At 40.5% G+C, this 27,941-nt stretch overlaps 1 protein-coding gene across 2 annotated transcripts in view; it reads right to left on the bottom strand.

Moving 5' to 3' along the window:
- dock1 (dedicator of cytokinesis 1) overlaps positions 1-27,941 on the bottom strand; it is a 594,554-nt gene that overhangs the window by 147,765 nt on the left and 418,848 nt on the right. The window contains exon 31 of one of the 2 annotated variants that reach the window (XM_060841973.1): positions 15,071-15,171. In XM_060841973.1, coding sequence (XP_060697956.1) covers positions 15,071-15,171 — 101 coding nt within the window. Of the gene's footprint in view, positions 1-15,070; positions 15,172-21,272; positions 22,043-27,941 lie in introns of those variants that run through there. The other variant, XM_060841974.1, reaches the window with a different exon arrangement.

Consider the following 27,941-nt stretch of genomic DNA (forward strand, 5'->3'; position numbering starts at 1 on the left):
GAATTAAGGGACATAGGGATGTAGATGTTCAGTAGTGATGCAGAGAATACAGGTAGGTTAATTGACTAGGCAAAACTGGGCGGATTGAACATACTGTTGGGAAATGTGAGGCTATACGTTTCGGCTGGAAGGATAATGTAGCTGAATATCATTTAAATAAAAAAAATTGCAGAATGCTATGGGACAGAAGAATTTTGTCTTCATCCATTAGTCATAAAATGCTAGTATCCAAATTCAGCACGTAAGGTAGATGGAATGTTGTTTACTTCAAATGGAATGAAGAGTAGAAGAAGGGAGGCTTTGCTAAAAATATACAAGCACTAGTCAGATCATCCGCTGGAATATTGTGAACAGTTTTGGTTCCCTTAACTAAGGAAAGATATACTGGTATTGGAGGTAGTCCAGAAAAAGTTCGCTCTGCTTATCCCACATATGGAGGGCCATTCTATAAACGTGCTGAAAATGTGTTGCTGGTTAAAGCGCAGCAGGTCAGGCAGCATCCAAGGAACAGGAAATTCGACGTTTCGGGCATGAGCCCTTCTTCCTGAAGAAGGGCTCATGCCCGAAACGTCGAATTTCCTGTTCCTTGGATGCTGCCTGACCTGCTGCGCTTTAACCAGCAACACATTTTCAGCTCTGATCTCCAGCATCTGCAGTCCTCACTTTTTACCCACTCAATAAATGTACTCACTTTGATTTAGAAACCTCCCCCTCAATGACGACGAAGCGCGAACTGGGGTTGGGGAGAGTCATTTAAAAAAAACAGTAGCGCCTTACTTAACTGGAGCTACAGTGCACGTGTGTCCATCATCGGTTTTAAACTTCTGTGGGTGGGGCCTTGAATCAAAGGATCATTTGGACCCCAACCATATTCTTAGCTAGCTACATGTTTTTTTTACCTAATGTCAACTTCTTCTGAAAATGCCTCAGCCAAAGATCAGTAGGTGTAGAATTTGGGGTCACTAAGAGGAGGACTGTTTTTCCAGGCTCCACAAGGAATTCTTGACCCTCTCTCTACCATGCTTCCCCGTCCTTGCAACAGAGCCCTCTCCTCATCTAATATTCCATAGACTATTTCCAGGGGTATTACGATGTGGCCTCCTCACATATTTACTGAGATTTGCACCCAATGACCTGACTAATTAATTGATTTCATGTTTAGCTAGGAGTTGGATCTAGTCATTCGAAATGAGTCAAGGGAGTTAACATGGTTTCAAACCAGTAAGGGCGAGTTCAACATTTATTCCATTGGCCTCACGGTTGCAAATTGTCTTGAGCTAAAACTAGCACTGGAATGTCAGTCAATGCTTGACTATGGAAGCATAGCAACTCTACCCAAATTGCTCTCAACGTATCTTTACTTCCAGTAGACGGTAAGATCCAGTCTGATTTTCATCTCCTTATCCTGATTACCCTATGGGAGCATGAAATTCAACTTTGATCATTTGAATTAAGCACAGAAATCACTTACTGTTTTCTCTTCAGTAAACAAAAATAAAGATATTGCGAGAAACAGTTATCTGTCAGTGTTTCACACATGGGGGGGATCTGGATTAAAGATGTGCAGTTATCATATTAACACACAATACATAATATGTTTTGACAGTTAAAATGATTGAGCCTATCCTTTATTTAATGGGAAAATAGATTTCAAGATGTAATACAATTTAATCAAAAGACACAAAGTTCAGTAGATTTAACTGGACAGAACACTATGGAAGTTGATTTAATAGATTTCATGTCTGTTGACCTAATTTTTTTTTTGTATGTATGTTGACAGCTGTCTTCTTATGCTATTTTTGTTCTGCATTGAACCATTGTACTCTTCATTTATCCTGGCTCACAGATGATGTCTCATTAAGCTTGGAAGAATATCTGTTTTCCTTGTCTGACAACTTCTAATAGATTAAAAATGGATTTTGTTATGGCATAAACCCACAGGGTATTAACTCTTTCCATCTGCTATCGTTAATGTCTATGGAAGTATTGCATCAACATGGCTGACAGAGCTATAATTGGTGACTATTTGGTGCCTTACAGATCAGCATTGTTGTAAGAAAATATAAGCAATTGCAAAAAAAAACTTTAAAATGACTAAATTTAAGTCGCAAAGCTTGTCTTCTAGTTCTATTGACAACAGGTATGGCATTAAAATTCTTGGAATAAAATTCTCGGTTTTTCAGTACTTTCATTTATAAGTGAAATTACTGCAGGAATATTGTTTTCATTGAAAGCTTTGTTTTCCCAGAAGTTCAAATACAATGATATTAATATTCACACACAACTCTACTGATTTATTTGCGCTCTAATGTTTTCAATGGGTAAGTCTTATGGCACATTGGATAGCATATTGATTTCTGAACCAGAAAATTCACATTCAACTCCTAGTCCAGGACTTGATTGCCATGATGTGTTTGTTATGTGGATAAGCAGTTGAGTTTCCTGGTCAGTTATGCTTCATGTGAAACAGCACATATTCGACCTATTCCAGGAAGGTCTAGCCTTGTGAACAGGTATAAACACATGCTGTGTCTGCCTCATACGGCATTAGACACAAGAGGAGAAAAGCAGAACAAAATTTTAGGTATTAGATGTCTGCTAAGTGTAGTAAATGGAGTGAATTTTCTATTATTGTTAATGCAATTTTAAAATTACTTTGCAGTGGTGAATATGATAAGACTTAAAATATTTGATATAAAACTTGAGCTTTCCATGGTTTAGTAGGTAAAGGCACTATGGTACTATTGTAACACAAAGCCCTAACTACCAGAAAATTCCAGATTCGTTTTCTCAAACATTCACTGTTGAATAGGTTAATGAGTGAAATTGGAGGCCAAACAAAAATTGGCAAGTGTTTGGAGAGAGGGGTTTTGAGAGCAGGCCAGGAAAGGAATTCAATAAAAGGTGCATTGATCTCTGGAGTTCCAGTGAAAAGTTGGTATCCAGGGAGAGCTAGCCAATTGGATACAAAAGTGGCTTGACAGTAGGAAAGAGGGGGTCGTGGAGGGAGGGTTGTAGTTTGAACTGGAGGCCTGTGACTAGTGGTGCTGAAATCACTGTTTGCTTTTTATATAGAAAATTTGAATGAGCAAATAGGAGGCATGGTTAGTAAATTTGGAGATGACACCAAAATCAGTTGTATTGTGGACTGTGAAGAAGTTATCTCAGAGTGTAGCAAGATCTTGATCAGCTGGGTCAATGGGTTGAGGAGTGGTAGATGGAGTTTAATTTAGATAAATGAGAGGTCTTGCATTTGGTAAGAAAAATCAGGGCAGGACTTACACAGTTAATGGTAGGGCCCTGGGGAGTGTTGTCAAACAGAGAGACCTAGGGGTGCAGGCACATAGTTCCTTGAAAGTGGCCACAGATAGAAAAGATGAAGAAGGGGTTTGATACACTTGCCCATCTACTGAAAGGCTAGATAAAGGACTATGGGGAGCGGCCAGGAAAATGAAGTTGAGACTAGGATAAGATCAGCCATGATCATGTTAAATGATCCTAATTCCTATGTTCCCATATTGCCTTCATTGATCAGAACATTGAATATAGGAATTGGGATGTCATGTCGCAGCTGTACAAGAACTGGGGAGGATACTTTTTGAGTACCGCATACAATTCTGGCTGCCCTGCCACAGAAACTGGAGAGGATGCAGAAAAGATTTACAAGGATGATTCTGGGTCCACAGGGTTTGAGTTATAAGGAGAGGCTGGATAGGCTGGGATATTTTTTCCCTGGAGCGTAGGAGGCTAAGGGGTGACCTTACAGATGTTTATGAAATCAGAGGCATAGATAAGATGAGTCGCCAAGGTGTTTTCCCCGGGGGAGTGGTGTCCAAAAGTAGAAGGCATAGGCAAAAGGTGAGAGGGTTAGATTTAAAAGGGAAATGAGGAGCAACCTTTTCATGCAGAGGGTGGTGGATATATGGAACTAACTGCCAGAGGAAGTGGTAGAGACGAGTGTAATTACCTTTAAAAGACATTTGGACAGGTACATGAATAAGAAAGATTTAGAGGGATTTGGGCCAAAAGGGATTAGTTCAGTTTGGGAAACTTAGTTGGCATGGACGAGTTGGACCGAAGAGTTTGTGTCCATGCTAAATGACTATGACACTATAATTGCTGCTGCATTTATATTAGATTAAGCAAGTATTATTTAGTCTACCTTATATTATTATTGATATTACAAGTCATTCCATTTACAAATATTTGAATTTCAGTCCAATTATTGCAATTGTGGAATACTGTCCTTTGAGCGAAACCTTTTTTTTAATTTACTTAAGGAATGTGGACATTGGCAGAGTCAATAACTGTTGACCATTTGAGAATATGGCGTTGATAGCTTTTTAACCCCTGCACCACTTGTGATGTAGGTACACATGCAGTACTGTTAGGTATGGAACTTTAGGATTATGACCTCCAATGAATAGTAATATATTTCCAAGTTAGGAAGGTGTAAGACTTGGATGTGGGACGTTCCCATGCACAATACTATCCTTGTTACTCCATGTGATAGAAATCATTGGAATTTGAATGTCCTATCATATTTAAGTTGTTACAGTATATTTTGTAAATGATATACACTGCATCCATGTTTCATCAGACAAACTGAGAAAGTTCTATCATACACCAGACATAAGTTTTGGTGGAAAGGCTGATTTGTTATGGAATATCTAGCCTCTGATGTAATTTTGTTGCTATTGTGTTTATGTGGTTGGCCCTAGGTTTCTGATCAATAGAAGCCCCAAGAAAGGTGATGGTTGGAAATTTGGTGATAGCAATGCCTATGAATCTCTAAGGAATGCGATTAACCTCTCTCTTATTAGAATGGTCATTGCCTGGAACTTGTGCATTGTCATTACTTATTAGCACATGCCAGAATTTTGTCCATTGCTGCCAATGGAAATTAATTGCTTCAGTACTTAGGAGTTACAAAAGGAAGTTAACACAAAAGCAATCACCAGTGAACACACTTTTGACCTGGAAGATCACTAAGCCAAATATGTATGTCTTCACAACATTGCCTGAAGAACTCCTGCAGCAATGCACAGGACCTTCCCCGAAGGCGTAACACCAGTCCATTTACCTCCTCCCTCCTCGGTATCCAAGGGTCCAAACCTACCTTCCAGGTGAAGCAGCACTTTACCTGCACTTTTCACAATATAATTTATTGCACTCACTGCTCACAATTTGGTGTCCACTAAATGGAGGAATCAAAGCGTAAACTGGGTGAGCATTTCACAGAAAATCTACATTCTGCCTGCAAAAAAAACCCCTGAGCTTTCCGTTGCATGCCACTTCAAAAATTCACCCTATTCCCTGGCCAACATTTCTGTCTCAGGGGTGCTGCAGCGCTCAAAGCGAGTTGGAAAAACAACACCATTTTATGCTTGGGGACCCTGCAGCCTTCCAGGCTCAATATTGAAATTAATAGTTTTAGGGCTTGAACTTTCCCATGTCCTAGCCTCCTACCTCACACACCAGACCTTGTTATCACATAGTCTGCCATTACACACAACCTATTGCTAGCCCACTAACAATCTTCATTAACAGCTATTCAGACTCCCAGCCAGATCTTTATCCACTCCTTTGTCTGTCCAACTGTTCTTCTCTCCCTTTGGACTCTATCCCTATCTATTGTTTATTCCTTAACCCCTCTACCCACCTTATCTTCTGCAGATAAACGGACATCTATCTAGCTACCATCAGTTCTGAGGAAGGATCACCAGACCCAAAATGTTAACTCTGATTTCTCTTCTCAGATGCTGCCAAACCTACAGAACTTTTCCAGAAACTTTTGTCTTTATTTGTGCATGACTTTGAGATGATTGGCCTCCAACATTCACAACTATTATCTTCTGTGTTAGTGGAACTGCAGCCAATAGAACTTTTTCTCCATTATGTTCAACTGACTTAAATTTTGCTAGCTATCCTGGAGGCCACATTTGGTGAAACGTTGCCTTGATTTCAGCAGCAGTCACTCTCATCTTATTCAAAGGCTGCAGTAAAGTTGAGGTGAATGACTGTGACAGAACCAAACTTAAGATTGGTTAGCAAGTCCTTGTTGAGGTAGTTGCTCTCAGAAGACTTGTTCTATCATTTTGCTAAGGTCAAGAGTAGGCTGATGGGGTAGTAGTTGGCTGGATTGGCTTTTTACAAACAAAAACACCTCAACAGTTTTCTATTTTTTTTTGTCAGATAAACAGATGCCACTGTTTATTTATACGTGAACCATTTTTTAAGTCTGTTTACTTCTGGATCATAAATTGTTAGCAATTGTTTTTAGGATCCATAACATTTGCTGTACCCAGTGTACTCAGCCGTTTCTTAATATCACAAGGAATTTATCAAATCAAATGATGACAGATTTCTCAGGAGGAGGCTGAGATGGATCATCTGACTGAAGATGATTACAAATACCTTCACCTGTCTTTTACACTCGCATCATGCTTCACCATTGTTGTGAATGGGGACACTCTCAGGACTCTTCTTCTGGTTTAATTATCCACCAATATTTATAATTAGAAGTGTAGGTCTGTAGATCTTTGATCTAATCTACTTGCGTGGACTACTCAGTTCTGTCTATAGCATGCTGCTTCCATTGTTCAACATGCAAGTACCGTTGAGCTTGACACCTCATTTTCAGACATGCTTCGTGCTGGTCCTGGTCTTACACTCCTTATTCAAGTTGGTCATTTGACTTGATGTTAATTGAAAAGTAAGAAATACAATCAGTCATTAAGTTACAGATTATGCTGAATTGCTACTATAAGCCCATTTGACACAGGAGCAAAAATTAGGTCATTCAGCCCAGCTCTGCATTCAATTGCAGCTCATAAGTTTCTCAACCTCATTTTCCTGCCTTCTCCACCTTTGATTCCCTCAGTTATTAAGAACTATCTACTTCTGTCTTAACTAAACTCAATGACCTGGCCTCCACATTCTTTGGCAATGAATTCCATAGATTCACCACTCCCTGGCTGAAGATGTTTCTCCTTTTCTCCATTCTAAAGGGTCTTCTTTTTACTTTAAGGCTGTGCCCTGGGGTCCTCGTCCCTCCTGTTAAAGGAAACACCTTCCCAACGTCCACTCTATCCAGGCCTTTCAGTATTCTGAAAGTTTCAATTAGATCCCTCCTCATCTTTCCAAAATCCATCGAGTATAGACTGATAGCCCTCAAACTTTCCCTATACATTAAGGCTTTCATTCCTGGGATCATTCTTCTGAACCTCCTCTGGGCCCACTCCAGGGCCAAAACATCCTTTCCGAGATATAGGGCTCAAAATTGCTCACACTAGTTTAAATGTGGTCTGACTAGAGACTTATAAAACCTCAGAAATACATTCCTGCTTTTGGGTTCTAGTCCTCTCAGAATAAATGTCAACATTGTATTTGCCTTCCTAACTACTGTCTGAACTTGCAAGTTAACCTGCAAATGGATTCTGAAGTAGGACTCCCAAGTCCCCTTGCACTTCAGATTTCTGAATTGTCTCCCCATTTAGAATTCTGTTGCTGGTAATGGCCCATAGTGTCTCATGGATGCCCAGAATCCATCATATCTAACATTGCGGAAAATGTCCTTAATGTGAAGATAGGGCTGCATTCAACAATGATTGTTTGATTGTTATTCCAATTAATATTGACATGAACAGATTTTTCTGTGACATGAAAGTGAGGATGAGTTCAAGTAGGTTTGGCTTGCCTGGCAGCCAAGTCCTTTTAGAATTGGCAAACTTGATTAGTAATTGTAATCTCCATCCCCATTATGTACTCCCACTTGCCTAAATATTTCTACCACTGGTGTCTAACATGGGGGAATATTATTCATCAACTGAGAGAAGGCAAAAGTGGTGATGAGCAGGGGTTTCCTTGTCACTAATAAAACACTGACATCTACCCAACAATGTGGAAAATCTCCCAAGCGTGTCCTGTCCCTAAAAAGCAGAATCAATCCAATCCAATTAATTATCACCCTATCAGATTACTCTCGCTCATCAGCAAGTGATGACAGGGGTCGCTGATAATGTTATCAAGGAACACTTGCAAAGGAATAAATTACTCACTGGCACTCAGTTTGCAATCTGCCAAGGCCACTTAACTCCTGATCTCATTACAGCATATATCCAAATGTTGACAAAATAGATAAACTCTACAATTGACGTGCAACCTAGAATTGATATCAAGGCAGAATTTGACCAAGTATGATATCATGAACCCCTGGCAAAATGGCAGTCAATGGAAATCAGAAGGAAAACTCAAGTAGCAAAAAGAAAGATGGTTGTGGTTAATAGTGGTCAAACATTTCAGCCACAGAATATCACTGGAGGAATCCATTTGGGCAGTCTACAAAGCCCAATCATCTTCTGCTGCTTCATCAATGACCTTCCCTCTATCATAAGGTAGTATTATTGATATATCACTAGACTTAGTAATTCAGAACCTCAGGCTAACCTTCTAGGGTCATGGTTTTGAATCCCAATATGACAGATGTTGAAATATAATTCAACAAAATAAGTAAAAAAATAGCCAAATCTATACATGTAACTACTCTCAATTGGTGTAAAAAACTTATCTGGCTATCGAAAGTCCTTTATGGAAGGAAATCGGTCTTCCTTACTTGGTTCGGCCTATATGTGACTATATATGACAGTAATGAAACTGCCTTTTTACTGGCCTCTGGGCAATTAGAATTAGTAAAAGGTGCGGACGTGGACACCCATATCCCATGAACAATTTTTGTTTGGAATGGAGCAGTTCTCTGATGACTGAACAATGTTCAGTGTTGTTTGTGACACCTCAGATATGAAAAAGATTGTGTTCGTATGCAACTAGACCTGAACAACATCCAGACTTGGGCTGTTAAGTGACAAATAACATTTGCGTCAGACAGACGTCAGGCAATGATCATTTCCAACAAAAGAAAATCTGCTGATTATCCTTGATATTAATGGTATTATGATTGCTGAATCCCTTTTGATATTCTGGGATTACCATTGACTAGAAACTGAACTAGATCAGCCATTAAAATACTGTAGATACAAGAGCAGGTCAGAAGTTTGGACTTCTGTACAGTAATGCACCTCCTGATTCCCAGTACCTGTCCACAAAGCAATCCCACTTGGTTAGCACTAAATCCATCAGCTTCAACATGTATTCCTTTAACACTGATGCATAATTGCACCAGTTTGTCCCATCTACAGGTGAACTACAGTAATTCACTAAGGGTCTACTACCGGTATCTTGCAAACCCGTGATATTGACCCGTGTAGAATCAGTAGGGCAGCATACACATTTGAACAGTATCATTTGCAAATACCCCGCCAAGCCACACATAATCCCGATTTGGAAAAATACCACTGCGAGGATCCACATCATCACAACCTCCACCAGGGCAATATGAGCAATAAATGTTGGCCTAGTTAGTAACTCCCACATCCCAGGAATGAATAAAATAATTCAAATCCAGCAGATTGAAGTAAAATCTTGCTGAAAGATTTCACTGAATTTTCAAAAGTCCATCATGATTCTTTAGTTCGATGCAAGTTAAACAGATCTTTCCATTACTTTACTGAAGACGATGACTAGGATGATGGGTATGTAATTGGGCAGATGGAATTTATCCTGCTTTTGTGGGTAGGACATACCTGTGCAATTTTCCACTTTGCCAGGTGAATATGCCAGTGTTGTAGATGCTGTCTTACAGCTTGGACGCATGGCTAATTCTAGAGCACAATTCTTTATCACTACAGTTTGGATAACGTCACGGTCATTGCATTTATTGCATCCAATGTACTCAGCTGTTTCTAGACTTCAAGTGGAATGAGTCAAATTGGTTGGCAACTGTGACTGCGGCAGCGATAGGCATCATACTCTACCTCTATTAGGATTTTGCTACTGTTTGCTATCTCTTGGAATAGGAAGAAAACTGTATGTTTTGGATATGACAATGACAAGTTCCCGCCATTGTCAAAAATTATACAATGATATGAACTTTCACACAAAAGTGGTTTTGCTGGGTGATACATTAAAGGCGTGCTTAGAAGAGCTCAAGGCTTTGAATTATACCCTACTTGGGTTGCCACATTCAGGAAAGGAGAGAATATAAGAAAGAATACCTGAAAATACGCAAGTGAAATGATTCATCTCTCCCCCAATAAATTATGATGTTTACCTGCAGGTCGGTAATGTTTATTGGAGTTTATATCAGGACTACATACATAGTTATCCAAATTGAGCCTTAATTCATTCACAGCACAAACACACAGAGACAAAAGATTACTTTCAGTTCCTAACAACAGAACAATACCTTATTTTCACTGATAGCTTTGATGAATTGACAAAGAAATGTTAACAGCTCAATAATAATTCCAAATATACATCAAAACATTGTTTGCAGCTATGCCATACTTACGACAGGCTTTCGAGGTGCAATACTGGAATTTAATAGCATAATTTATGAGAATAGCTCACAATATATCTGTGACATCAAGTATAAATTTAAAGGCTCAACATTGTATCCTTATATTTGGAGATAAGTAATGGCATGAAATCAAATTTGTATACCAGATTGGCGGGACCTTAACAAATATTACTACAAATTAATATTCTGTTGCTAACTTATCAATATGAAACTGACATTGCTTTTGACCATGAACAGTGTGTACGCTGATGAAAACTCAGAATATAAACACTTGAATGTCTGGATCATTTGCATACAAATGTAAGAATTTGGAGCAGATGTAGGCAATTCACCCCTCAAGCCTGTTCCAGCATTCAACAGGATTCATAGCCCTACACACGGATGAAAAAAACCACCATTTCGACAACACATCTATCCTGGGACAGGCTAAGCAAAGACATGCCAGAGAATTCCTAGAGGCCTGACACTCCAACCACAACGCCATAAGCAAGCACATAGATCTAGATGCCATCTATCAACCCCTCAGAAAACAAACAGGAAATGACTTCACCACAAACCCCAGGAACCCCATCTAGGAGAAAGATATAAATAGAAAGCAGGAGACAACAGCTTCACTTCACTTGGAGGTCGCCACTGATGATGTTACCTAGCCAGGTAATGAAACTTCTGGATATCAAACCTACAGCTCAGCGAGCAAACCTACACTCTAATTCAACAGGATCACACTGGTCTGTTCGCGATTTGAACTTCACATTGCAATCTAATCTCAATAGCCTTAGATTCTTGACAGTCAAATGAATCAATCTCTTTCAACCTTAAAAATATTCAATAACCTCATTTCCACTGGTTTCTGAGGCAGAATGTTCAAAAATCTCTCAACCTTCTGAGAGAAAAAATTCTCGTCACCAACCGAAAAGGACAATGTTTAAGTAACTCCTCCCAGGTCAGGGCTCACACCCAATGAAATATCTATCTAAATCCACATTGTCAAGACCAGTCTGGATTTTACATAATTTTCAATCAAGTAAACCCCACTCTTCTAAATTCCTGAAAGCAATTTCTAACATTTCCTCATAAGTTAACTCACATATTTCGGATATCAAGTAAACTGCCACTGAGCTTCTTCCAGCACATTTTACATCCTTCCTTAGGAAAGGAGACTAAAACTTCATTCAGTATGCAAGATGTTATTTCATGAATGCTCTATACAACTGAAATGTAACATACTGACTGTTATGCTCAACTCCACTCATAATAAAGTATGACATATTAGCCTTTAATTACATGCTGCAATTGCATACCAACTTATTGCAATTCAGCTAAATCCCTTCTAATTTCAGAATTTTGGAGCAGTACTTTAAATAATACTCTATTTTTGTTTTATTCTTCCCACCAAAACGAACATCACATCTTTTTCTGTATGATACTCCATCTGTCAAGTTTTTGTGAATTCACTCAACCTACTTATATCTGTCTTCATTCTCCTTTTCACAACATACCTCACTGAAGTTTTGGTGTCTTCTGCAAATTTAGCTCTCATATGCCTCAACTATCGATACAAATTGCAACAAGCTGTCATCTGAGCACAGACCGCTGCTGGACTTCACTCATTGTATCTACCAACTAGAAAAGAAAAGGACCTATTTATGCATACTGTTTTCTGCCAGCTAGTCAAACCTCTAACCAGACTCATTTGTCACTCCTTACTCCATGAACTTTGTGCAATGACCTTTCATACAGCACCTTGTGAAATACATTCAGGAAATCTAAGTATCGTACAGGCTTATACTTTTTTCCAAAGTGCTTGTTACTAATTCAAAGAACTCCAATAAATTAGTCAAACTTGATTTCGCTTTTACAAAACTTTGCTGATTCTTGCTGATTACCTTGAGATTTTCTTAGTGGTCACTGACAGCCTCTTTTATAACATTGCAACTCCTTCCCAACAACAATCTAATAAACATGTGGTTACCCATTCTGTGGCTCACTTCCTTCTTGAGTTATTTTTGATAGTTTCAGTTTAACTGAACTTTTCCAGGGTTTATTAAATATTGGTATATTTACGCCAATGCATCAACCTGCTCATTAGCAACCTCTTATCAGGTTTATCAAGATGTGTGGACTGGTGATTAAAATTTCTAATTTCATTACGTTCCTCTCTCACTGCCATCTTCTGACTTAAAGCTCGAATCATATTGTTTCTTTTAAATGTGGCCGACAGCAAAAACAGAAGCAATATAATTCATCATGATATCTGTCATTTCCTTAATATCTACTACTGACTCCCCATTCTCATTCACTGGAAAACAAAACACACTTGATTTATTTTATCCCTTTTTAAATACATACAGGAATTTCGTTATCTGTTTTTACATTTCAAGTTATCTTCCTCTTATAGTTTCTTTTTCTCGATTAACCTTTTGTTATTCGCTGCTATTCTTTATACACTTCCCAATCATCCGAATTCTCTCATCTTTGCATTAAGATGCATTTCCTTAAGTCTGATGATGTGCATGCTACAGATGAATGACTTTTCTTTATAGCAGGAATACATTTATTCAGAGTATTCTGAAATATCTGCTTGAATGCATGCCACTCTATTAATCCATCTCCTATCCTCACTTACCTATAGACTTCTGAGTTAGGTCAACTTTTTTTGTTCACATTGCTGCTCTCATTTAAGTTTGAAATATGAGAGTTAGACCCACTATTCCCCCAACTATGTTTCAAACCATGTATAATTCAACCATATTATGATAGGTACCACCTAGGGACTCTGAGATTATTAATAAATTGCCATATTACATATTATCGTGTTTAGTAAAATTTTCTTTCACATGGGTTCCAGAACATGCTGCTGTCAGAAATGATCTCTGACGCACCTATTAACTCTTCACCAAGGCTACCATTGTCAATTTCATTTTTCCACTTTGTATGTAGATTAAAGTTACCCATAATTATTGCCATCTCTTTATCACAAGCACTCAATATTTATTTTGTTCACTTGTCATTACATTATGGAGATCATTAGGGGACTGGCAGGCTACTTGTATTAGTGACTTCTCACCTCAACTACAGAGGAACCTCAATTATCCGGCATTCGATTATCCAAATATCAGATTATCTGGCAAGATCACAAGGTCCCGATGTTTGATTTAATTATATTATCCAGCATTCGAATATCCGGAATTCGATTAACCGAACGAAATACTCCCCACCCGTGTCCTTCGGATAATTGAGGTGCCTCTGTATTTCACATCTCCTCCATTCTGACCTTCTGAACAGAGTTAACTTCTATTACACCAAAACCATCTTTGATTTCACAGTACTATCCCTCCACATTCTATTCTTCTTGAAGAAGAATGTACCCATCTCATATACACCTCAATATTCAGGATTGAATCCTTGTCATCCTGCAGCCATGACTCTAATTAGTTCCCGCAATGTGTGCTATCATTTTGCTTCTTTTGTTATGAAGGCTGTTCACAAGCAATTGCCTTTAATTTTGTCACTGTCATCTTTGTAACATCCAGTCTTGATTATTGGTGTAATCATAGGTCTATTCCCATTGTTGCTTCCTTCATTTTTTCAACTTCATTTTCCATATTATCATGCTGCTCACAGCCATCAAAGATTGATTCTACACTCCCATTATTTAGTTTACAGCCTTCTCAATTTCCTGAGTTACATGGTTTTTGAAACTATCAGAGGCCCAGTCTGGTTCAGGTGTAGACAATCCCAGTGGTGCAGGTCCCATCTTTTCCAGTACTGATGCCAGTACCCAATGATCTGGCAGAAGGTTCTCCCACACCAGTCTTTGAGTAATGCATTTATTTCGCTCATCTTATTTGCCCTCCATCAATAGCTTGCGATTTAGTTAAATAATCCAGAGATTATTACCCCTGGGTTCTGCTCTTCAATTTGATACCTAGCTCCTCGTATCATCAAACCAGAAACTCTTTCCTTGTCCTACTTAGGTCATTGGTGTCAACATGGATCATGACAGTTGGAAATTCCCCATCCCACTAAAACTTCCTGTGCATCCATGAGCAGATGTATTGAATATTGGTACTAGTAGGCAATACAGACTTTTGGAGTTGCTTCCTCTGGATGGTAAATCAGGATCTTGCATTAGGGAGCATTGGTGGAAGGTAAAATTGCTCAGAGCTGATGAAACGGCTGCCAAGCACAGGCCCTTCTGAGTAATGTCCCTTAACTACAGTTAAAAGGTCTAACTAAGCTCAAGTTCCTATATTTGGAAAGTTTGAACAAGGATTAAAGCTTGCAAGCTGGTTGATAGATTGGGCTAGTATAGGTTAGGTAGGATTCGGTCGGCGCAACATCGAGGGCCGAAGGGCCTGTACTGTGCTGTATCCTTCTATGTTCTATGTTCTATGTCACAAAATCTAATCAACTACAGGATTAAAAAGCAAGATACTCATTCTCCAAGGGAAAACCTTCTTGGCAATTTCATAATAATGTTCCTATCGGTGATCGGTGTAGGATTACAACTTAAATATTTTAAAAATAATATACATACAGATATAGATACCAAATGTTCAAAGTGTAGAAATGAAGAAAATATTTCCTTTACAGAGAACTGGACAATGTCTAAGAAGTTCGGTTATCACGAGTTTGTAATAATTCACTTACTTGCTGATAATCTTGGCTCGTTTTGCACCAGAGAAATTCTCCAACTGAAGTGATTCTTGAGTGAGAAAAGCAACAGCCAAGTGAAAGTAGTTGTTCCATAACTGTGAATTAGACAGTAAAAGAAAATAAGCTAAAAAATAAAGCCACCAGTGAAAGCAGACATAGAATGATTACAAATCTTGAATACTGCCAAACAACTTTTCAAACATTGAAAATGATCTTTTATAAACAAGGAGTCTCATTTCCTTTAGAAGTAAATTATTGCTGAAAAAATTGAACAAAAAGATTAACAATCCTAAAGATTTTTTGTTAAGTTTCTTTCAAACCCACCTTTCAGTTGTATCCTATCCTTAATTTGGCATTCAATTAAATATTCAAATTTAGATTTCCTGTTTCAAACAGGCTTTGCACACCTGAGTTAAGGTTCTTCAATCTGATTGCCAACCAGTTGACAATGGTCGCAGCTTCGCTGTACAGGACACGACACTGAAATAGATTATTAATTGGTACAAGTTCCAGCACAAAAGAAGATATCAAAATCTGTGCGCAACTGTAATGGCTTCAAAAATGCAAATAACTGTAATATGTAAGGACTGCAAAATCCAGCCAAATATTTTAGCATCTTGCAACATAAGAAGATTGAAGTGTAATAAACAGAAGCAGACGGCCATCAGCCCCTTCGAGATGATTCTGCCGAGGGTCACTGGACTCAAAACATCAATTCTTTTTCTCTGTACAGATGCTGCCACACCTCTTATTTCTTTATCACTCTCTTTTCGCTTGAAATTGATGACATTTGTATTCTAAGATTTAATATAGGTAAGGGATGGTGATGCCTTTAAAAAGTATTGGTGAAGGAATCCTCAGGCAGCTGAACATATGCTCAATTTTGCATAAGGAAGAAACAGAGCCATAAGACCCAAAATGGCAGGGAAGGTCTGATACCACATTATAGCTGGTCTGTTAGCTTGGGATACTCATGCTAGTGTCCTCATAGGCATTGCACGCACCTTTGGAAATGACAAGCAGTATCCATACATACCTTACCCCTTGTGTTTTCACACGTTCACTAATTCTTACAGTGCATAGACCATGAGTGTGATCAAGCAATATTTTGTACGTATAACATTCAATTCCCAGAATACTTAGTAATTCCAAATCCAGAATATTTATTAATAAAAAGAACATGTGGTTCAATTGCTCAAAATGAATATTTCTGGTGTGATACTTTATTTTTGTAAAGCACTACATTTGGTAACTCACCATGCTATGAATTTTGTTTTCACAGAAAGTATGTGCAAAATAAAGCATTAGAGGGCATGTTGGGGAGATTGCAAAGAATGCTATGCTGTAAAGCTGCTCTGAGATATATTTACAGTACGATCAGAACAAACTTTCTAATTCCTACTTCTCATTGTAATTGTGGTCTTTGCTTTTTCATAGTTATTCATTCTTTACATGAAAACAGAAACTGCTATCACACTTATATAATCTCAGGAAAGACTACTTTTAAAAATGAATTTGAATTTTCAGTTAACTAAAATACTGCACAAGAGTTAACATTCTAAAAAAAAATTACTGCATAACAATTAAACAAACTGTAAACCCTCTCATTTATGTCCAAAAATCTGAATAAGACATTCCTTCTTTTCATTTTGACTTCCAGCCAAGAGTTGCCCTATACATTACAGGAGCTTGAGGATTTCTTCACCAATTCTGGGATCAAATCCAGGTATGTTTCTCCTCATTGTACTACTGTTTCCAAAATATGTGATGTTGCAAGATCTGTCCACTTGTAGTTGGCCAGACAACTATTGTTTCTGATAGTTGTTGACCACTGGTCTCAGCACACAATACTAGTAACTTTCGCTCATTCTTTGAGCCTGTGTAAAAACAAGCAAACAACACAAAAGACTCTTCCACGTGGCAACAGGAGACATGCTGGGATGTCCCAGACAAAGATTCAAACAAATCATACACAATTTTCAAATATGTGCTTTGACCTGAAAAGTGCATAGATGCTGTAAGAACTTCCTTTATTTACCAGTTTTATCTGCAGTTTTCTTACCTACCTCGGTTGCATATCCTCCTATTCCCATTAACTGAACCTATACCATTTCCTAATCTATGGGATGCAATTGCTTCCTAGATCAAATGCCCACAGATAACTCTCCCTTTCTTGGAAGCCTCAGGATATAGATTCCACCTATATAGCTCTGACCTGGGTTCCCCAAGTTCTTCGAGATGCGATTCTCTAAGATGTCAATACTTTTCATAGGCTCTTATATGACTCTTATGCTGAAGAAAGTGAGGACTACAGATGTTGGAGTCAGAGTCGAAAAGTGTGGTGCTGGAAAAGCATAGCAGGTCAGGCAGGAAAGCCTGAAATGTCGACTCCCCTTCTCCATGGAAGTTGCCTGACTTGCTATGCTTTTCCAGCACCATACTTTTCAACTCTTTTGTTGAAGACAATGGTTAGATTGTGAAAGCTGAATGAGGAATGTCTCAGTCCTTCACCATGTTTCATAATTTCAGTATGGAGTTATTAAAGTATGAATTTAACTTAATCTACAGCTTCACATAATGTACACCTAAATCATATTCACATAATCAGACACCAACAGAGCTTAGGAAGGTCTACTGCTGAATGCTAATCTAATTCTGTTGCAGTTAAAGAACATTTCCAAAATGCAATTTGACAATTTTCTTATGAATCATCTAAAATAAGATGACTGGCAATCATATTACTAAGAATCACAAGAATGATGACATTACATTTTATTCATTCAAGATATGCTAATTCATTTGTAGATTTAACATGCAATTATAGTGAAAAAAATCTCTCCAGTAGGGAGGATCAGACATGTTTATTCAAATGCCTAGCTTTGACCTTAACCTCTTGAATAAAAATAAATATTGGCAAATGTCACAATTTGATTAATGATAATATGCTTTTGTAAGCACCAATGCCTGGAGTACAAAAAAAATCAGTGTGCTTACAATAGTATGAAATGCTGAGAATTTAATGTTTTATTATCTGAAAAAATATATTATCTTATAATTTTTCAAAAGCAATGGAGAAGTAGACAAGTAAACAAATGGAAAATACTAAACAGAAGCTTTTCAAGTTATTTGTATTCACTGTCACCCAGTTTGCTGGGTCAAATTCTACACAGGTATACCTCCATTCCAAACGCAGCCATGTGCTATTAATTTAGAACTGGTAGATTTCAAAATTGCCAGTAATTCTGGGTAGAGGTTAGATGTTGTTTACATGCTTCATTAGGAAGCTGCTCCTTACTTTTCTGTGTGTTTGGAAGAAGGGCAATTGTATCTTTACCCGAATAGAATTTTTACAGTTGGCTTACTCTGCAGAAAAGACCATTATATATGAATATGAAAAGAAATGCATCAAATATGAAAAGAAATGCATCATGCGAAATGTAGAAATAAACTCATGAAATGTAATTTACCACTGGATTATAAACCTGCAACACTTCATTCCTAGCAATTCTGCATGACACAGATAGCAGTGGTTCAAGAAGGCACCTCACCACCACCTCCTTATGGGCAATTAGGAGCGGGCAGCAGATGCTGGCCTTACCGATAACATCCATTCCATTGTGAATGAAAAATAAAGAAATAACTGATTAAGACAGGAACTGTGGTGCTTTTTTGTTAAATCTATAAATCAATTAGCATAACTTGTATGAGTACAAAGGAGTGGCATCAGTCTTGATTTCTTATAATGCTATTTTATTCAAAACAAATGTTTGCAGTCCAAAGGTTAAATTACAGTGCTCAATTGTAACTTACTCAAAACCCATTCAGTTACATGGTTCAAAACAGAGCCCAGGGAGTCAGCTTACAGACGTTTACCAATAGTAGTGAACTCTATCTCTCCATCACTTGTCTTGACTCTCACATTTACTACTATCCAACAGAGTCTTGGACGAGCTTCAATTTCATCTAATTAAACAGAGAAAGTGGAAGCTGTGTTCTTCAGTTCTTTCAAAATTCTGTACTTCGATCCCTTCTCTGGATGCTGTTGCAGATTATACCAGACTTTCCAAACTGAAATTCTTCATTAATCTTGTAGCTGTGTGACAAACCTAATATCTTCTCAATCAAGAAGATTGCCTTGTTTGACCACCATAAAATTGCAAGTATCTGCCTTTCTTCAGCATATCTACTGCTACAGTCCTGATTATGACATTTAAATTCCCATTGTTCTGCTGTTGGCTTCTGATCTTTCACTCTTCATAAAGTTCAGATTATCTAATACTCTGCTGCCTGTATCCTATTCTACACTCAAGGCTGCTCGGTCACCACTTTTGTGCTTATCACCCCACATTGTTCTCCCATTATTCAAGATCTCCAATTATCTTCCCAATCCCGTAATCTGTTCAATGCTTTAGCCTTCCTTATCTCTATCACATTTTCTAGCCATACAATCCTCTGAAAAGTCTTAATTTATGTGACTTCAACCTCTTGTGCAACCTTACTCACTCCACCTACAATTGGCAATCATGCTCTAGATGCCTCAGGTCAAAGCTTTGGACCTTCCTCCATTAACACATCCTCTTTCAGCCCTCCTAAAAAACAACTTTCTTAGCTTGATTTTAGTCATTTCTCCTAATACATCCATCTTTAGTTAGGCTACCATCTTTGAATGTTCTACTGGAGTTTTTATTACTAATCCGTATTCATTTGGCAGCTATCTTTTTGATTAGACTACAATAACCTGGACAAAAGCAGTTGATTTGTGTACATAGCTTTTATTTTTATAACAGAAGTGCTAAACTGAGGATTCCTCTACTTTTTATGCCAAAGGTATACCTACATTGCTTATTCCTACCTAAAACAAGAAGCCCTGAGGGACAGTTCAAGAATTCTTCACCAGAGGCCATTGTTGAAGTAATGTCCTCTTCCAAACATCTTCAAGGAATGTTTCTGCACTAACATAATAAAATGCTTAAAGATGAATTTTAGTAGATCAGATAATAATCTGTTTTAGATCATATCCTACAGAAAACATTCACTTGTTGGTTGGAACAGCGTCCCTTTCAGGGCACAAAATCTAATTATTCAGTAAATAGAATCTCAGGCCATTCAACTTAGACATATTCAATGTTTATTTACTTATGCAAAGGTAGTATGTAGCACAGGATCTTTAATCATCCAAAATCTCAATATATATTTGTTTTGAAACTGTGACACATTGCACTAAGAGGTAGCAGCTCCACAATGGAGATTATGTTGGCAAGTTTCATCCATTGACTATTATAAAAAACATTTTTGGATACATGAATACATTGAGGAAGTCACACAAGCAAAACTTAAATCAACAATAGAACTGCTGTATCTGTTTAACTTTACTACGCTAGACATGTTACCATGTGGCCAACCACCAACCCCACCAAGGACATGCAAGCCCTGGACTGCCTCTATCACCAAATCCATGTCACCCGACAACTGGAGGAAGAACGCCTCATCTTCCACCTTAGGACCCTTCAATCACACGGTATCAACATTGACCTCAGTACTCATCACTCCCACATTCCTGATCCAACCTTCCAACTTGGCACCACCCTCTTAGCCTGTCCTCTCTGTCCATCTTCCTTTCCACCGACCTATCACAGTTACCCACAACGTGCATCCACCTATCGCCTTTCCATGTGTTCACCCCAGCCCCTCCCTCCCAAACATCTCAGCCCCCTTCTGCCCCCACATTTGTGATGAAAAGCTTTTGCCCGAAACGTTAACTTTCTTACTTCTCGTTGGGCCGATGGGCTTGTTTCCACAATGTAGGGAATCTAATCTAATCTTGAATGCTGCCTGACCTATTGTGCTTTTCCAGTGCTACCCTTCTCAACTCGGACTCTCCAGCACCTGCAGTCCTCACTTTCTCCTTGTTTGTTTGTCAAGCAATATTGATTAGGTTTCAAAAGTAACTTGTCATATGTGAAGTACTTTACATGTCCTGACAACATGAAACACAAAGAAATGGAACCTTTGGTTCAATAACCAGTCTAAGCTCCCTCACTCACATATTAGACAGTTTGAATGGAAGTGGGTTTCTGTGTAATCTATCACTGAAAATAGGCTGGAAGGTCCAGCAGTGACTGTAGAGAAACCAATATGATCATGCATAACAACTAATTCAAACTGAACTAGTGAAGCAGATTCTGTCTACAGGTATGCATTATTCATTGAAAAACAATTAAGAGTTTGTTTTTTCTAATCCGTTACTTCCCTAACGTCCTTCCAAAAGACTATTCCCGTGCAAATGTACTCTAATTTCTCACAACTGTCAGTGTCCATGTGCATAGATTCCTGAAAGTTGCCACCCAGGTTGGTAATGTTGTTAAGGCGACATATGGTGCGTTAGCTTTTATTGGTAGAGCGATTGAGTTTCAGAGCGATGAGGTCATGCTGTAACTGTACAAAACTCTGGTGTGGCCACACTTGGAGTATTGTATATAGTTCTGGTCACTGCATTATAGGAAGGTTGTGGAAGCATTGGAAAGGGTGAAGATGAGATATATCAGGATGTTGCCTGGTATGGAGGGAAGATCTTATGAGGAAAGGCTGAGGGACATGAGGCTGTTTTTGTTAGAGAGAAGAAAGTTGAGAGGTAACTTAATAGAGACATACAAGATTATCAGAGGATTAGATAAGGTGGACAGTGACAGCCTTTTTCCTCGGATGGTGATGGCTAGCAGTAGGGAACATAGATTTAAATTGAGAGGTGATAGATACAGGACAGATGCTAAACGTAGGTTCTTTACTCAGGAGGAGTAAGGGTGTGGAATGGCCTGCTTGCAACAGTAGTAGACTTGCCAATTTTAAGGACATTTAAATGGTCTTTGGATGAACAGATGGATGATAATGGAAGAGTGTAGGCTAGATGGGCTTCAGATTGGTTTCACAGGTCAGCGCAACATGGACGACCGAAGAGTCTTTACTGCGCTGTAATGATAACGAAAAGAAAAGAACAAACATATGATCAATGTATAGTAAGATTTTAAACCATGGACTTGAAATGAAATGTTCATCATTGCACTTTTAACTGATATTACATGCCATTAATTTTCTCGAGTTCTCCAAGGATTTAGAAAACAGTAGAATACACATTTATCAGACTGTGACTGAAAGTGGTTTAAAGAACTGATTCAGAGCAATGAACGAACACATGCCTTTATAACAGTAGTATAACAATGCTTGGCTGACACATGGAAATTCTTTTATGTGGGATTTCTTTGGCCCATTGATTTGCATTGTGCTAGAAGTCTGATAATATTTCAAATCTTCAGTATCTGTGATCAGTAAAAGGACAGCATACAGCATCAGATAATATAGCTATAGCTACTTTTTCCAAGATTAATTACTACATTTAACAAGACATTTAGACAGGAACATGGAAAGGAAAGGTTGAGAGGCATATAGACCAAACATAGGCACATGGGACTAAATCAATTTAGGAAATCTGGTTGGCATGGTTGAATTGGGCCAAAGGGTCTGTTTCTGTGTCGTATACATAGAACATTACAGTGCAGTGCAGGTCCTTTGGCCCTCGATGTTGCACTGACCTGTCATACCAATCTGAAGCCCATCTAACCTACACTATTCCATGTACGTCCATATGCTTGTCCATTGACAACTTAAATGTACTTAAAGTTGGCGAATCTACTACGTTGCAGGCAAAGCATTCCATACCCTTACTACTCTCTAAGTAAAGAAACTACTTCTGAACATCTGTCCTATATCTATCACCCCTCAACTTAAAGCTATGCCCCCTCGTGCTTGCCATCACCATATTTGGAAAAAGGTTCTTCCTGTCCACCCTATCTAACCCTCTGATTATCTTATATGTCTCTATTAAGTCACCTCTCAACCTTCTTCGCTCTAACGAAAACAGCCTCAAGTCCCTCAGCCTTTCCTCATAAGACCTTCCCCCCCCCCATTCCAGACAACATCTAGGAAATCACCTCTGCACCCTTTCCAAAACTTCCACATCCTTCTTATAATACTTCTATGATTCACGGTGACTAGCAAAAGTGACTGAAAAACCAAGGAACTGTGGATGCTGGAATTCAGAAACACAAACAGAAATTAGTGGAAAAACTCAGCAAAACCATTTTGCTAAGTGCTGAAGTCCTCAGTTCTGAAGAAGGATCATGGAGATATGCAGCATGGAAACAGACACATTGGTCCAACTCGTCCAAGACGACCAAATATCATAAATAAATCTAATCCCATTTGGCAGCATTTAGGCCTTATCCCTGTAAACCCTCCCTATTCATATACCCATCCAGATGCCTTTTAAACATAATTTAGATCCCTTTTAAATGTTTCGCCTCTCAACTTAAACCTAGGCCTTTGAGTTTTGGACTCCACTGCCCTGGGGAAAAGATCTTGTCTATTTACCCTATCCTTGTCCCTCATAATTTTATAAACTTCTATAAGGTCATCCCTCAGCCTCTGACACATCAGCTTCTTCCCCATAGCTCAAACCCTCCAATCCAGGCAACATAACTTGTAAATCTTCTCTGGACCCTTTCAAGTTTCACAATATTTGCAGCAGGGAGACAAGAATTGCACGCAGTATTACAATAGTGGCCTAAACAATGTTATGTACACCTGCAACATGACCTCCCAAGTCCTAGACTCATTGCACTGCCCAATAAAGACAAGCATACAAAACGCCTTCTTCACTAGCCTATTTACCAGTGAATCCACTTTCAAAGAACTAAGAGCCTGCACTCCAAGGTCTCTTTGCTTATCAAAAGTCCCCAGGACATTATCATCAAGTCCTGTAGCATTTCACATTTATCTAATTAAACTCCATCTGCCACTCTTCAGCCAGCCCATCTGATCAAGAATCTTCTTCACTGTCCACTACACCTCCAATTTTGGTATCATCTGCAAACATACTAACCATTTCTCCTATGTTCACATCCAATGAAAAGCAGCCCTGCTTGACCATCTTCTACCATGGAGTCATAGAGATGTACAGCATAGAAACAGACCTTTCGGTCTAACTCATCCATGTCGACCAGCTATCCCAATCTAATCAAGGACCACCTGCCAGCACCCAGCCCATATCCCTCCAAACCCTTCCTATTCACAGACCTATCCAGATACTTTTTAAATGTTGCAACTGTACAAGCCTCCACCACTTCCCCTGTCAACCCATTCCACACACACACACACCACCCTCTGCGTGAAAACATTGTCCCTAAGGTCTCTTTTATATTTTTCCCCTCTCACCCTAAACCTATGTCCTCTAGTTCTAGACTCCCACACCCCAGGGAAAAGACATTGTCTATTTATCCTATCCATGCCCCTCATGATTTTATAAACCTCTATGAGGTCACCCCCCAGCCTCTGAAGCTCCAAGGAAAACAGCCCTAGCCTATTCAACCACTCCCTGCACCTCAAATCCTCTAACCCTGACACCATCCTTGTAAAGGCAAAAGTGAGGATTGCAGATGCTGGAAACCAGAGTTTAGATCAGAGTGGTGCTGGAAAAGCACAGCAGGTCAGGCAGCATCCGAGGAGCAGGAAAATTGACCTTTCGGGCAAAAGACCTTCATTAGGAATAGAGGCAGGGATCCTCCAGGGTGGAGAGATAAATGGAGGGTGGGTGGGGCTGGAAGAAGGTAGCAAAGAGTACAATAGATAAATGGGTGTGGGGTTGGAAGTGATAGGTCAGAGGGGAGGGTGGAGTGGATAGGTGGGGAGGGTGGAGTGGATAGGTGGGGAGTGAAATTGGTAGGTAGGACAGTGATGAGGACAGAGCAAAGCTGGAAGGTTGGAACTGGGGTAAGGTGGGGGGAGGGGAAATGAGGAAACTGGGGAGGTCCACATTGGTGCCATTGGGGTTGAAGTGTTCCGAGGAGGAAGGTGAGGCGTTTTTCTTCCAGGCTTCGGGTGGTGAGGGAGCGGCGGTGAAGGAGGCCCAGGACCTCCATGTCCTCAGCAGAGTGGGAGGGGGAGTTGAAATGTTGGGCCACAGGGCGGTGGGGTTGATTGGTGTGGGTGTGGTGGAGATGTTCCCTGAAGCACTCTGCGAGGTGGCGCCCAGTCTCCACAGTGCAGAGGAGGCCGCATGAGGAGCAACAGATACAATAAATGATATTTGGTGGATGTGCATGTGAAACTGATGGATGTGGAAGGCTCCTTTGGGGCTTTGGATAGAGGCGAGGGAGGAGGTGTGGGCGCAGGTTTTGCAATTCCTTCGATGGCAGGGGAGGGTGCCAGGATGGGGGAGTGGGTTTTTGGGGGTGTGTGGACTTGACCAGGTAGTCACAGAGGGAATGGTCTTTGCGGAAAGTGGAAAGGAGTGAGAGGGAAATATATTTCTGGTGGTGGGGTCCGTTTGGAGGTGGTGGAAATGTCAGCAGATGATGCGGTTAATGTGAAAGCTGATAGGGTGGAAAGTGAGGTCCGGGGGGGGGTTCTGTCCTTGTTACAGCTGGAGGTGTGGGGTTTGAGGGTGGAGGTTCAGGATGTGGATGAGATGTGTTGGAGGGCATCTTCAACCACGTGGGAAGGGAAGTTGCGATCTCTAAAGAAAGAGGCCATCTGGTGTGATTGGTGGTGGAACTGGTCCTCCTGGGGTCAGATACAGTGGAGGCAGAGGAATTGGGAGTACGGGATGGCATTTTTGCAGGAAGTAGGGTGGGAAGAGGTGTAATCCAGGTAGCTGTGGAAGTCGGTGGGATCGTAAAAAATGTCAGTGTCAAGTCGGTCGTCATTAATAGAGATGGAGAGGTCCAGGAAGGGGAGGGAGTGTCAGAGATGGTCTAGGTGAATTTAAGGTCGGGGTGGAATGTGTTAGTGAAGTTGATGAACTGTTCAACCTCCTGACAGGAGCACGAGGTGGCGCCAATACTGCCATCAACGTAGGGGAGGAAGAGTTGGGGAGTGGTGCCAGTTAAACTACGGAAGATGGACTGTTCTACGTAGCCGACAAAGAGACAGGCATAGCTGGAGCCCATATGGGTGCCCATGGCTACTCCTTTGATCTGGAGGAAGTGGGAGGATTCAAAGGAGAAATTGTTGAGGGTGAGGACCAGTTCAGCAAAACGACTGAGAGTGTCAGTGGAAGGGTACTGTTAGGGATGTCAGGAGAGGAAGAAATGGAGGGCTTGGAGGCCCAGGTCATGGTGGATGGAGGTGCAGAGGGATTGGATGTCCATGGTGAAGATGAGGAGTTGGGGGCAAGGGAAACAGTCTTGAAGGAGGTAGAGGGTGTGGGTGGTGTCTCGAATGTATACGTGGAGTTCCTGGACTAGGTGGGATAGGACAGTATCGAGGTAGGTGGAGCTGAGTTTGGTGGGGTAGGAGCAGGCCCAGACAACGGGTCAGCTGGGGTGGTCAGGCTTGTGGGAAGGAGGTAGAATCAGGCGGTGTGGAGTTCCCGGACTACGAGGTTGGAAGCTGTGGGTGGGAGATCTCCTAAGGTGATGAAGTTCTATATGGTCTGGGAGATGATGGTTTGGTGATGGGGAATGGGGTCATAGTCAAGGGAGCGGTCGGAGAAGGTGTCTTTGAGTTGGCGTCTGGCTTCAGCGGTGTAGAAGTCAATGCGCCAAACTACCACTGCACCCCCTTTATCTGCTGGTTTGATGGTGAGGTTGGGATTGGAGTAGAGGGAGTGGAGGGCTGCACGTTGTGAGGGTGGGAGGTTGGAGTGGGGGAGGGGGATGGAATAGTTCATCTTCCATAGTTATACTGGCACCACTCCCCAACTCTTCCTCCGCTACATTGATGACTGCATTGGCGCCACCTCGTGCGCCCGCGAAGAGATTGAGCATTTCACCAACTTCACCAACACATTCCACCCCAACCTTAAATTCACCTGGACCATCTCTGACACCTCCCTCCCCTTCCTGGACCTCGCCATCTCCATTAATGACGAACGACTTGACAGTGATATTTTTGTTTTACAAACCCACTGACTCCCACAGCTACCTGGATTACACCTCTTGCCACCCTACCTCCTGCCAAAATGCCATCCTGTATTCTCAATTCCTCCGTCGTATCTGCTCCCAGGAAGAACAGTTCTACCACAGAACACACCAGATGGCCTCCTTCTTTAGAGATCGCAATTTCCCTTCCCACGTGGTTAAAGATGTCCTCCAACGCATCTCACCCATATCCTGCACCTCCGCCCTCAAACCCCACCCCACCAATTGTAACAAGGTCAGAAACCCCGGTCCTCAGTTTCCACCCTACCAATCTTTGCATTAACCAAATCATCTGCCGACATTTCTGCCACTTTCAAATGGACCCCACCACGAGAGATATATATCCCTCCCCACCCCTTTCTGCAAAGACCGTTCCCTCCGTGACTACCTGGTCAGGTCCACACCCCCAACAACCCATCCTCCTGTCCAGGGACCTACCCCTGCCACTGCAGGAATTGCAAAACCAGCGCCCACACCATCTCCCTCACCTCCATCCAAGGCTCCAAAGGAGCCTTCCACATCCATCAAAGTTTCACATGCACATTCACCAATGTCTTTTATTGTATCTGCTGCTCCCATGGGGTCTCCTCTACATTGGGGAGACTGGACGCCTCCTCGCAGAGCGCTTCAGGGAACATCTCTGGGACACCCGCACCAAGGAATCCCACCACCCCATGGCTCGACATTTCAACTCTCCATCCCCCACTCTGCCGAGGACATGCAGGTCCTGGGCCTCCTCCACCGCCACTCCCTCACCACCCGATGCCTGGAGGAAGAACGCCTCATCTTCCGCCTCGGGACACTTCAACCCCAGGGCATCAATGTAGACTTCACCAGCTTGTTCATTTCCCCTCCCCCCACCTTACCCCAGTTCCAACCATTCAGCTCTGCAC

This window comes from Hemiscyllium ocellatum, chromosome 22 (genome assembly GCF_020745735.1).
Source record: "Hemiscyllium ocellatum isolate sHemOce1 chromosome 22, sHemOce1.pat.X.cur, whole genome shotgun sequence".
Classification (NCBI taxonomy): domain Eukaryota; kingdom Metazoa; phylum Chordata; class Chondrichthyes; order Orectolobiformes; family Hemiscylliidae; genus Hemiscyllium; species Hemiscyllium ocellatum.